At 40.4% G+C, this 12000-nt stretch overlaps 1 protein-coding gene and 1 long non-coding RNA gene across 6 annotated transcripts in view; one reads left to right on the forward strand and one right to left on the reverse strand.

Annotated features, from left to right (window-relative positions):
• Window positions 1-8823, forward strand: part of LOC130705618 (uncharacterized) — an 89271-nt gene extending 80448 nt beyond the window's left edge. For both annotated transcript variants that reach the window (XR_009005938.1, XR_009005939.1), the window contains exon 5: window positions 1738-8823. This is a non-coding gene — a long non-coding RNA (uncharacterized LOC130705618). The remainder of the gene's footprint in view (window positions 1-1737) is intronic.
• EPSTI1 (epithelial stromal interaction 1) overlaps window positions 1-12000 on the reverse strand; it is a 112377-nt gene that overhangs the window by 73471 nt on the left and 26906 nt on the right. For all 4 annotated transcript variants that reach the window (XM_057533001.1, XM_057533003.1, XM_057533002.1 and 1 more), the window contains exons 4-5: window positions 9589-9662; window positions 1654-1737 (exon numbers count right to left, since the gene is read on the reverse strand). In XM_057533001.1, coding sequence (XP_057388984.1) covers window positions 1654-1737; window positions 9589-9662 — 158 coding nt within the window. The remainder of the gene's footprint in view (window positions 1-1653; window positions 1738-9588; window positions 9663-12000) is intronic.

Genomic DNA, 12000 nt, shown 5'->3' on the forward strand with positions numbered 1-12000 from the left:
AGCCACTAACATTTCTGAATAGTATACATAATTTGACCAAAGAACAAATGAGTTATAAATGACCCACAAGCTGGCCAATTATGGGTATTAAATGACAACTAATAAATCACTTTTACGATAAGAGTTTACAACACAATTCTTTAGGATCTGCAAGCCCCTTAATTAGATTTGATGATTTTCTTAGTTGCACCTGAAATATAGAATGATTATGCTATATAAAGGGAATACCTTCTCTACATTCACAAGACTGAAGTGTGAACCTTCCTTTGAAGGAAAAAATGGGGCGGGGGTGGGGTTGAATGGAAAAGACTGAGGAATAGAGAGGTAGAAAGAGAGAGAAAGACAGGTTTTAAAAAGTTATTATGAGAATCTTTTCAATGAAGGTGTAATAGCTGATGACTTGGAAGTGAACTGCTGAATCAAATTTAGTAAACAAAGTGCCTATACTCTTTTTTTTTTATACCTCCAGCATTTCAATTCCTCATTTATAAGTCCAGTCTTATCTCTACCCCAGAGCCTACCTCTTTACAGATGTAGCATCTCTACAGATGTAGCATCTCTACATCTACACATGTTCCCAGCCTTGAGAGACAAGGAGGTGAGGCTTACAGACTCACTTTACAGGAACAGTTCGGAGAGGGGTAGGGGCCTGTCCAAGGTCACACAGCACAACAGGACACCTTGCAAGAAAGACTTAGTTTGCTCCCCAGCCAGGTAGAGAGCTCCTCGGGGAAAGAAAAGACTCACACTCTTGCACATTCCACAAGCCATCAGCTTTGGGCTTCATTAACTCTAGTAAAAATATCTATTGCTTGGTAACCACGTTTAAATTTTGACCAACACTGAATCTTTAAGAGGAAAAAAAGAAAGAGAAGGATGAAGAGAGATACAGACAGCAAGAAAAAGAATTGTGTTTTCATGACTTAAACCTGCAGCAGATGTCATACTTGGTCATCAGTATCATGAGTCAACCTCTTGCCCCCAGACCTCCAACACTTAAAACCCATTACAGCTTAGGACTTTGTGGGGAATGGGAGCAGGAAGGGCGGGGGGGGGGGGCGGGAATGGGGATAGAAGAACAGTACATTCTTCCTTCTCTAGCAGATGAGCATTTTTAAGAGATTTTTCCCCCCAAGCCCCAGAAAGAGTATCAAAGCTAAACACATCAGTTTGAGGTTTGAAATAGATCATATCACTAATACTGAAATGTAAATGCATGCTTTTTCTTTATCAGTGAGAGAGGTATGTTCACCTATTTAACACTCACCGTGGAAAATTCAATATTTGGATATAAATATGATGGTGTACCACTGGTGGCCATTGTTACTAATTGCTGTGCCTTCTGGCCAAATACACAGCTACTCCTTTGATCACTTACCTGGGAGGCGAGAGAGTGTGATGACAAAGAACTCTAGTTCTGAGATCAGTCAGACTGGATTCAAACCCTACTTCTATTTACTGGCTACGAGTCCTTGGGCAAGTTATCTAATCCTCTGTCAGTTTCATTTGCAAACTTGGGTAATAAGAATATTATACACTTCATAGGCTCTTGTGAGGATTAAACACTTTGTATATGAACAGTGTCTAGGACAGAACCTGGCACATCAGAAGCCCTCAGTAAATGCTGACTCACCATTCTCTCCAATGTCTTACCTTTTCTCTCTGAACTGCCTTCATTTTTTGGATTTCGGCTTCTTCAGCTTCCCTCTTGATTCTTATATATTCTTCTCTTTTCAGCTAAATTGTATTGAGATTACAGAAGACAAAAAGCAGTTACTATTTTTCAGTCTGAACCAATGGAACACAAAATTATGATGAAAGGAGGAGCTTCAAGATGGCAGGAGAGTAAGACGTGGAGATCACCTTCCTCCCCACAAATACATCAGAAATACATCTACATGTGGAACAACTCCTACAGAACACCTACTGAACGCTGGCAGGAGACCTCAGACCTCCCAAAAGGCAAGAAACTCCCCACGTACCTGGGTAGGGCAAAAGAAAAAAGAAAAAACAGAAACAAAAGAATAGGGATGGGACCTGCACCAGTGGGAGGGAGCTGTGAAGGAGGAAAGGTTTCCACACACTAGGAAGCCCCTTCATGGGCGGAGACTGTGGGTGGTGGGGGGAAGCTTCAGAGCCTCGGAGGAGAGCGCATCAACGGGTGCAGAGGGCAAAGCGGAGAGATTCCTGCACAGAGGACTGGTGCCGAGCAGCACTCACCAGCCCGAGAGGCTTGTCTGCTCACACGCCAGGGCGGGCGGGGGCTGGGAGCTGAGGCTCGGGCTTCGGAGGTCGGATCACAGGGAGAGGACTGGGGTTGGCGGCGTGAACACAGCCTGAAGGGGGCTAGTGCGCCACAGCTAGCCAGGAGGGAGTCCGGGAAAAGATCTGGAGCTGCCGAAGAGGCAAGAGACTTTTTCTTGCCTCTTTGTTTCCTGGTGCGCGAGGAGAGGGGATTCAGAGAACCGCTTAAAGGAGCTCCAGAGACGGGCGCGAGCTGCGACTATCAGCGTGGACCCCAGAGACGGGCATGAGATGCTAAGGCTGCTGCTGCCGCCACCAAGAAGCCTGTGTGCGAGCACAGGTCACTCTCCACACCTCCCCTCCCAGGAGCCTGTGCAGCCCGCCACTGCCAGGATTCCGTGATCCAGGGACAACTTCCCCGGGAGAACGCACGGTGCGCCTCAGGCTGGTGCAACGTCACGCCGGCCTCTGCCGCCGCAGGCTTGCCCCGCATCCGTACCCCTCCCTCCCCCCCGGCCTGAGTGAGCCAGAGCCCCCGAATCAGATGCTCCTTTAACCCCGTCCTGTCTGGAAGGGCAACAGATGCCCTCAGATGACCTACACGCAGAGGCAGGTCCAAATCCAAAGCTGAACCCCAGGAGCTGTGCAAACAAAGAAGAGAAAGGGGAATCTCTACCAGCAGCCTCAGGAGCAGCGGATTAAATCTCCACAATCAACTTGATGTACCCTGTAACTGTGGAATACCTGAATAGAAAACAAATCATCCCAAATTGAGGAGGTGGACTTTGGGAGCAACGATATACTTTTTTTTTCCCCCTTTTTCTCTTTTTGTGAGTGTGTATGTGTATGCTTCTGTGTGTGATTTTGTATAGCTTTGCTTTTACCATTTGTCCTAGGGTTCAGTCTCTCCATCTTTTTTTTTTTATAGTATAGTTTTTAGCACTTGTTATCACTGGTGGATTTGTGTTTTGGTTTGGTTGCTCTCTTCTTTCTTTTTATTACTTTAAAAAATATATTTTTTAATTATTATTTTTGTCTTATTTTAATAACTTTTTAATTTTGTTTTATTTTATCTTCTTCTTTCTTTCTTTCTTTCTTTCTTTTTCTCCCTTTTATTCTGAGCTGTGTGGATGACAGGCTCTTGGTGCTCCAGCCAGGCATCAGGGCTGTGCCTCTGAGGTGAGAGAGCCAGCTTCAGGACATTGGTCCACAAGAGACCTCCCAGCTCCACATAATATCAAACGACAAAAATCTCCCAGACATCTCCATCTCAACGCAAGACCCAGCTTCACTCAACGACCAGCAAGCTACAGTGCTGGATACCCTATGCCAAACAACTAGCAAGACAGGAACACAACCCCACCCATTAGCAGAGAGGCTGCCTAAAATCATAATAAGGTTACAGACACCCCAAAACACACCACCAGACGTGGTCCTTCCCACCAGAAAGACAAGATCCAGGCTCATCCACCAGAACACAGGCACTAGTCCCCTCCACCAGGAAGCCTACACAACCCACTGAACCAACCTTAGCCACTGGGGGCAGACACCAAAAACAACGGGAACTACGAACCTGCAGCCTGCGAAAAGGAGACCCCAAACACAGTAAGTTAAGCAAAATGAGAAGAAAGAGAAACACACAGCAGACGAAGGAGCAAGGTAAAAACCCATCAGACCTAACAAATGAAGAGGAAATAGGCAGTCTACCTGAAACAGAATTCAGAATAATGATAGTAAAGATAATCCAAAATCTTGGAAATAGAATGGAGAAAATATAAGAAATGTTTAACAATGACCTAGAAGAACTAAAGAGCAAACAAACAGTGATGAACAACACAGTAAATGAAAATAAAATTCTCTAGAAGGGATCAATAGCAGAATAACTGAGGCAGAAAAATGGATAAGTGACCTGGAAGATAAAATAGTGGAAATAACTCCTGCAGAGCAGAATAAAGAAAAAAGAATGAAAAGAATTGAAGACAGTCTCAGAGACCTCTGGGAAAACATTAAATGCACCAACATTCAAATTATAGGGGTCCCAGAAGAAGAAGAGAAAAAGAAAGGGACTGAGAAAAAATTTGAAGAGATTATAGTTGAAAACTTCCCTAATACGGGAAAGTTAATATTTAATCAAGTCCAGGAAGCACAGAGACTCCCATACAGGGTAAATCCAAGGAGAAACACACCAAGACACATATTAATCAAACTATCAAAAATTAAATACAAAGAAAAAATATTAAAAGCAGCAAGGGAAAAACAACAAATAACATACAAGGAAATCCCCATAAGCTTAACAGCTGATCTTTCAGCAGAAACTCTGCAAGCCAGAAGGGACTGGCAGGAGATATTTTAAGTGATGAAGGGGAAAAACCTACAACCAAGATTACTCTACCCAGCAAGGATCTCATTCAGATTTGACAGAGAAATTAAAACCTTTACAGACAAACAAAAGCTAAGGGAATTCAGCACCACCGAACCAGCTTTACAACAAATGCTAAAGGAACTTCTCTAGGCAGGAAACACAAGAGAAGGAAAAGACCTACAATAACAAACCCAAAACAATTAAGAAAATGGGAATACATATTGATAACGACCTTAAATGTAAATGCATTAAATGCTCCAACCAAAAGACATAGACTGGCTGAATGGATACAAAAACAAGACCCGTATACATGTTGTCTACAAGAGACCCACTTCAGACCTAGGGACACATAAGACTGAAAGTGAGGGGATGGAAAAAGATATTCCATGCAAATGGAAATAGAAAGCTGGAAAAGCAATTCTCATATCAGACACAATATACTTTAAAACAACGACTATTACAAGAGACAAAGAAGGACACTACATGATGATGAAGGGATCAATCCAAGAAGAAGATATAACAATTGTAAATATTTATGCACCCAACATAGGAGCACCTCAATACATAAGGCAAATACTAACAGCCATAAAAGGGGAAATCAACAGTAACACAATCATAATAGGGGGCTTTAACACACCGCTTTCACCAATGGACAGATCATCCAAAATGAAAATAAATAAGGAAACACAAGCTTTAAATGAAACATTAAACAAGATGGACTTAATTGATATTTATAGGACATTCCATCCAAAAACAACAGAATACACTTTCTTCTCAAGTGCTCATGGAACATTCTGCAGGATAGATCATATCTTACGTCACAAATCAAGCCTTGGTAAATTTAAGAAAATTGAAATCGTATCAAGTATCTTTTCCAACCACAACGCTATGTGACTAGATATGAATTAGAGGAAAAAATCTGTAAAAAATACAAACACATGGAAGCTAAACAATACACTACTTAATAACCAAGAGATAACTGAAGAAATCAAAGAGGAAATAAAAAAATACCTAGAAACAAATGACAATGAAAACACGACGACCCAAAACCTATGGGATGCAGCAAAAGCAGTTCTAAGAGGGAAGTTTATAGCAATACAAGCCTAGCTTAAGAAAGAAGAAACATCTCAAATAAACAACCTAACTGTACACCTAAAGCAATTAGAGAAAGAAAAACAAAAACACCCCAAAGTTAGCAGAAGGAAAGAAATCATAAAGATCTGATCAGAAATAAATGAAAAACAAATGAAGGAAACGATAGCAAAGATCAATAAAACTAAAAGCTGGTTCTTTGAGAAGATAAACAAAATTGATAAACCATTAGCCAGACTCATCAAGAAAAAAAGGGAGAAGACTCGAATCAATAGAATTAGAAATGAAAAAGGAGAAGTAACAACTGACACTGCAGAAATACAAAGGATTATGAGAGATTACTACAAGCAACTCTATGCCAATAAAATGGACAACCTGGAAAAAATGGACAAAGTCTTAGAAATGCACAACTTCCGAGACTGAACCAGGCAGAAATAGAAAATATGAAGAGACCAATCACAAGCACTGAAATTAAAAATGTGATTAAAAATCTTCCAAGAAACAAAAGCCCAGGACCAGATGGCTTCACAGGCAAACTCTATCAAACATTTAGAGAAGAGTTAACACCTATCCTTCTCAAACTCTTCCAAAATATAGCAGAGGGATGAACACTCCCAAACTCATTCTACGAGGCCACCATCACCCTGATACCAAAACCAGACAAAGATGTCACAAAGAAAGAAAACTACAGGCCAATATCACTGATGAACATAGATGCAAAAATCCTCAACAAAATACTAGCAAACAGACTCCAACAGCACATTAAAAGGATCATACACCATGATCAGATGGGGTTTATTCCAGGAATGCAAGGATTCTTCAATATACGCAAGTCAATCAATGTGATACACCATATTAACAAACTGAGGAGAAAAACCATATGACCATCTCAATAGATGCAGAGAAAGCTTTCGACAAAATTCAACACCCATTTATGATAAAAACCCTCCAGAAAGCAGGCATAGAGGGAACTTACCTCAACATAATAAAGGCCATATATGACAAACCCACAGCCAACATCGTTCTCAATCGTGAAGAACTGAAACCATTTCCTCTAAGATCAGGAACAAGACAAGGTTGCCCCCTCTCACTGCTATTATTCAACATAGTTTTGGAAGTGTTAGCCACAGCAATCAGAGAAGAAAAAGAAATAAAAGGAATCCAAATCGGAAAAGAAGAAGTAAAGCTGTCACTGTTTGCAGATGACATGATACTATACATAGAGAATCCTAAAGATGCTACCAGAAAACTCCTAGAGCTAATCAATGAATTTGGTAAAGTAGCAGGATACAAAATTAATGCACAGAAATCTCTTGCATTCCTATACACTAATGATGAAAAGTCTGAAAGTGAAATTAAGAAAACACTCCCATTTACCATTGCAATGAAAAGAATAAAATATCTAGGAATAAACCTACCTAAGGAGACAAAAGACCTGTATGCAGAAAACTATAAGACACTGATGAAAGAAATTAAAGATGATACAAATAGATGGAGAGATATACCATGTTCTTGGATTGGAAGAATCAACATTGTGAAAATGACTATACTACCCAAAGCAATCTACAGATTCAATGCAATCCCTATCAAACTACCAATGGCATTTTTCACAGAACTAGAACAAAAAATTTCACAATTTGTATGGAAACACAAAAGACCCCGAATAGCCAAAGCAATCTTGAGAAAGAAAAATGGAGCTGGAGGAATCAGGCTCCTGGACTTCAGCCTATACTACAAAGCTACAGTAATCAAGACAGTATGGTACTGACACAAAAACAGAAATATAGATCAATGGAACAGGAGAGAAAGCCCAGAGATAAACCCACGCACATATGGTCACCTTATCCTTGATAAAGGAGGCAATAATATACAATGGAGAAAAGACAGCCTCTTCAACAAGTGGTGCTGGGAAAACTGGACAGCTACAAGTAAAAGAATGAAATTAGAACACTCCCTAACACCATACACAAAAATAAACTCAAAATGGATTAAATGGATTAAATGTAAGGCCAGACACTATCAAACTCTTAGAGGAAAACATAGGCAGAACACTCTATGACATAAATCACAGCAAGATCCTTTTTGACCCACCTCCTGAGAAATGGAAATGAAAACAAACAAATGGGACCTAATGAAACTTAAAAGCTTTTGCATAGCAAAGGAAGTCATAAACAAGACGAAAAGACAACCCTCAGAATGGGAGAAAATATTTGCAAATGGAGCAACTGACAAAGGATTAATCTCCAAAATTTACAAGCAGCTCATGCAGCTCAATATCAAAAAAATAAACAACCCAATCCAAAAATGGGCATAAGACCTAAATACTTTTCTCCAAAGATGATATACAGATTGCCAACAAACACATGAAAGAATGCTCAACATCATTAATCATTAGAGAATTGCAAATCAAAACTACAATGAGATATCATCTCACACCAGTCAGAATCACCATCATCAAAAAATCTACAAACAATAAATGCTGGAGAGGGTGTGGAGAAAAGGGAACCCTGTTGCACTGTTGGTGGGAATGTAAATTGATACAGCCACTATGGAGAACAGTATGGAGGTTCCTTAAAAAACTACAAATAGAACTACCATACGACCCAGCAATCCCACTACTGGGCATATACCCTGAGAAAACCATAATTCAAAAAGAGTCATGTACCACAATATTCATTGCAGCTCTATTTACAATAGCCAGGACATGGAAGCAACCTAAGTGTCCATCATCGGATGAATGGATAAATAAGATGTGGCACATATATACAATGGAATATTATTCAGCCATAAAAAGAAACGAAATTGAGTTATGTGTAGTGAGGTGGATGGACCTAGAGTCTGTCATATGGAGTGAAGTAAGTTAGAAAGAGAAAAACAAATACCATATGCTAACACATATATATGGAATCTAAAAAAAAAAGAAAAATTGTCATGAAGGACCTAGGGGCAAGACGGAAATAAAGACGCAGACCTACTGGAGAATGGACTTGAGGATACGGGGAGGGGGAAGGGTAAGCTGGGACGAAGTGAGAGAGTGGCATGGACATATACACACTACCAAATGTAAAATAGATAGCTAGTGGGAAGCAGCCTCATAGCACAGGGAGATCAGCTTGGCGCTTTGTGACCACCTATAGGGTGGGATAGGGAGGGTGGGAGGGAGGGAGAGGCAAGAGGGAAAAGATATGGGGATATATGTATATGTATAACTGATTCACTTTGTTATAAAGCAGAAAGTAACACACCATTGTAAAGCAGTTATACTCCAATAAAGATGTTAAAAAAAATTATGATGAAAGGCATATTACAGTATTTTTTGTGCTATAGCGTGCCATGATTATAGGTTGGTTCTTCGAGCTACTTAGATCACAGAGGATGGTCAGCCCACGTCTGCTGCCCATGAAATTTCTTTGTGTTTCTTCTTTGGTCTCTGTCTTTCTGTCTCCTCTGTCCCCAACCCACCTCCACCAGGTTGGAGAGAAGAAAGGGCAGGTGATTTTTCCTGATTATAAAACTCAGAGTTCACTGTTAAAAAAAAAAAATTGCTGGAATCTTAAAAATTTTTGTAGTACTTTCAGGACTGGAATGGAGTAAACAAATCCATGTTCTTGGAACCCGAATATTCAAAACATAGTAGAGACTTAAACTAGGGGGGAAAAAACCCCTTTACCAAAGGTCTCACTGACTGATAGACAGCTTGGGTGAGAATTTGCAGTATTTATCCCTTCACTTCTCACATCCTGATTTCTTTGATTTTTGAGACTTTCTTTTGCAGTTTGTTCGAAGGTTTTATGCTTTTGGTAAAGTTACTGTGTTATTTCATGGTTACTTTGAAAGTGCTGGTACTCTAATTTCCTGCCAAATTTAAGCTAAAAGAGATGGATTCTGACCTTTTTCTGGTATTTAGATTGTATCAGTTGAAGTTGTTGTCTCTGCCTGACTTCAACCTCTGACTGGTTTCCACCTAAGTAAACAAAAAAGTCATGAAGGTGAAACATGAATGTTAAGCTTAATTGTCAGCCATCAAAGACTAATTAAACACATGATAAGTCTACACCATGAGTTTCTTTAACATTTTCATACCCCTGGAAATAAGGACATAACTGAAACCAAGTCCCCCTAAAACCAAGTTCCTCTGCCGAGTTTATGATTAACCTCTCTATACAAAACGTTACTCCCTTTCTTGTCCAACACCTGTTCTCAAGATTAAGGAGTATCAAAGAAAATGGGGAACTGTAACTGAGCAAGACCCTATGGGTTCTTCCCAGGACAGACCCCTCCCCTGTATCCTCTGCTTTAGCTCCTCCCTGAAGTACCTACAGAATAGTACCTGATGCACATTTCCTGAGTTGTTTTACAGATGCTAAAACCCCCACCAAATGGAAGATGTAAGCACGTGATGACCGTGAGCACACAGCCCCCAAGTCTCCTGGAGCCTAAGGATTGATAACGTTAACCCCTGTGACACAGCCAGCCCTGTTACCTCACCATCAACCAATCAGAATTGTGCACAAGCTGATCACTCCCCTCTGTCACCTGGCCTTTAAAAATGCTTTCCTCAGACCCATCGGGGAGTTCAGGTTTTTTGAGCACTAGCTATCCCCAACTCCTTGGCTGATGATGCCTTACTGAACTGCACTTCCCTTCACCACAACCCAGTGTCAGTAGCTTGGCTTTACTGCGCATGGGTGAGCAGGCCCAGATTTGGTTCGGTAACATAACCAGTTTTTTAAATAAGACATTAAACAATAGTAATTGCATAAAAGATAAAGAGCTGGACAGAAAGATAAGGCCATATTCCCCCAAGAAGAGGACAATGCTACTAAGGTTTTTCAATCATGTAGGTATTCAAATTTTTCTTTAGACTGAAATCACACCTGAAGGTCCATGCTAAATAATAAGAAATAGTGCTCTGGAAATTCCAGAACATTCTTTCTGCTAGAGTATGACCATTCCTTAACCTAATAAAGATGATGATCAGTGATGCTTCCAATGTTTTTCTTCTTCTGACTCTATTGCCCTGTATTCAAGTAGCAAAAGCTCAGGAAAGCCTCAGAGGTCTTGCCATGAGACGAGTATACAGTCTTTATAATCCAGTTTTTAAAAGTACAATGGGAATATTCTAATTAAAATTGATCGTCAATCCATACTATTTATTGTTCTTTTCTTTAGGTATTCAAGAGAAAAATATGGATGTTATCATTCGTCTGCTCTCTCTTAAACCTATAATAACTGGGGGCCAGAAATCCTTGCAGTTTGACAATCATCTAAGAATTACTGTTTAGGGATTTCTCAGTGTTCTTGCAAGCTTGGCGTGCATATTTTAAAGATTCCTTTGAAATAATTCTCTGGTGATTTGGTCACTAAAAGTGTCAGTTCTCTGAAAGATTCACTTGCACAGAAGATGCAGTAAAACAATTTGCATTCATCATAGTTGTTATAATTGAACAGATAAAGACACCACAGAGACTTCTGAGTCCCAAAAGCTCTATAATACCTGTTTGGTCTTGGCCCTAAGGAAAGAAACAGTGAGGGCTATTGAGGCTTTTATCTAATGTTACAGCCACTTTCAGTATCGCCTAGAACCATTCCAATATTTTATTTTACAGGGTAGAGGAATAGAGGAGGAGTTGAGAATTTAAAAATGGAGCAAGTTGGATGTTCCTGGCAGTCCAGTGTTTAAGACCCCATGCTTCCATTGCAGGGGGTGCGGGTTCAACCCCTCATCAGGGAACTAAGATCCCACATGCCGCATGGCGTGGCCAAAATATTAAAAAATTAAATTAAAAAATAAAAATGGAAAAAGATGTATAAGCATTTGCAGGTTTTCTTTAAAACTCATCTCAAAGTTTAAAACATTCTAGAATTCTTTTCTACTCGCTACCCTCTTCCGCCTTGACCATTCCTAGGTACACCATATAGCAGAACTCCTGCTCTTTTCTTGGTTAAGGCCCCAAGACAGTAGGCACCAACAACTCCAAATCCCCAAGGCAAGTGCTTCGCTCCCTAGGCAGGATCTGCAAGGGGGTAACTGAAAACCAGTTTGGGGAACCTTAATTGGCAACTACCTTCAGTCTATAAAAGAGGTTAGCTAGGTCAAAGGAAGGTAGAAATCAGAGAGAAGATGTCTTTGTGAATTTCATCTTCTCTGTGTATGTGTTTGGGGAAGGAGGAATCTTCACATCAATGTGAGTAAGAGAGGTTTAATGAAAATCACTTGAAGAGCTCAATCTGTGTCCCCAAGAGACTGAGGGACCTAGTGGACCCATGCTTAGGAAGGTCAGAGCCAAAAGGCACATGGC

Source organism: Balaenoptera acutorostrata, chromosome 18, assembly GCF_949987535.1.
Source record: "Balaenoptera acutorostrata chromosome 18, mBalAcu1.1, whole genome shotgun sequence".
NCBI classification, from domain to species: Eukaryota; Metazoa; Chordata; class Mammalia; order Artiodactyla; family Balaenopteridae; genus Balaenoptera; species Balaenoptera acutorostrata.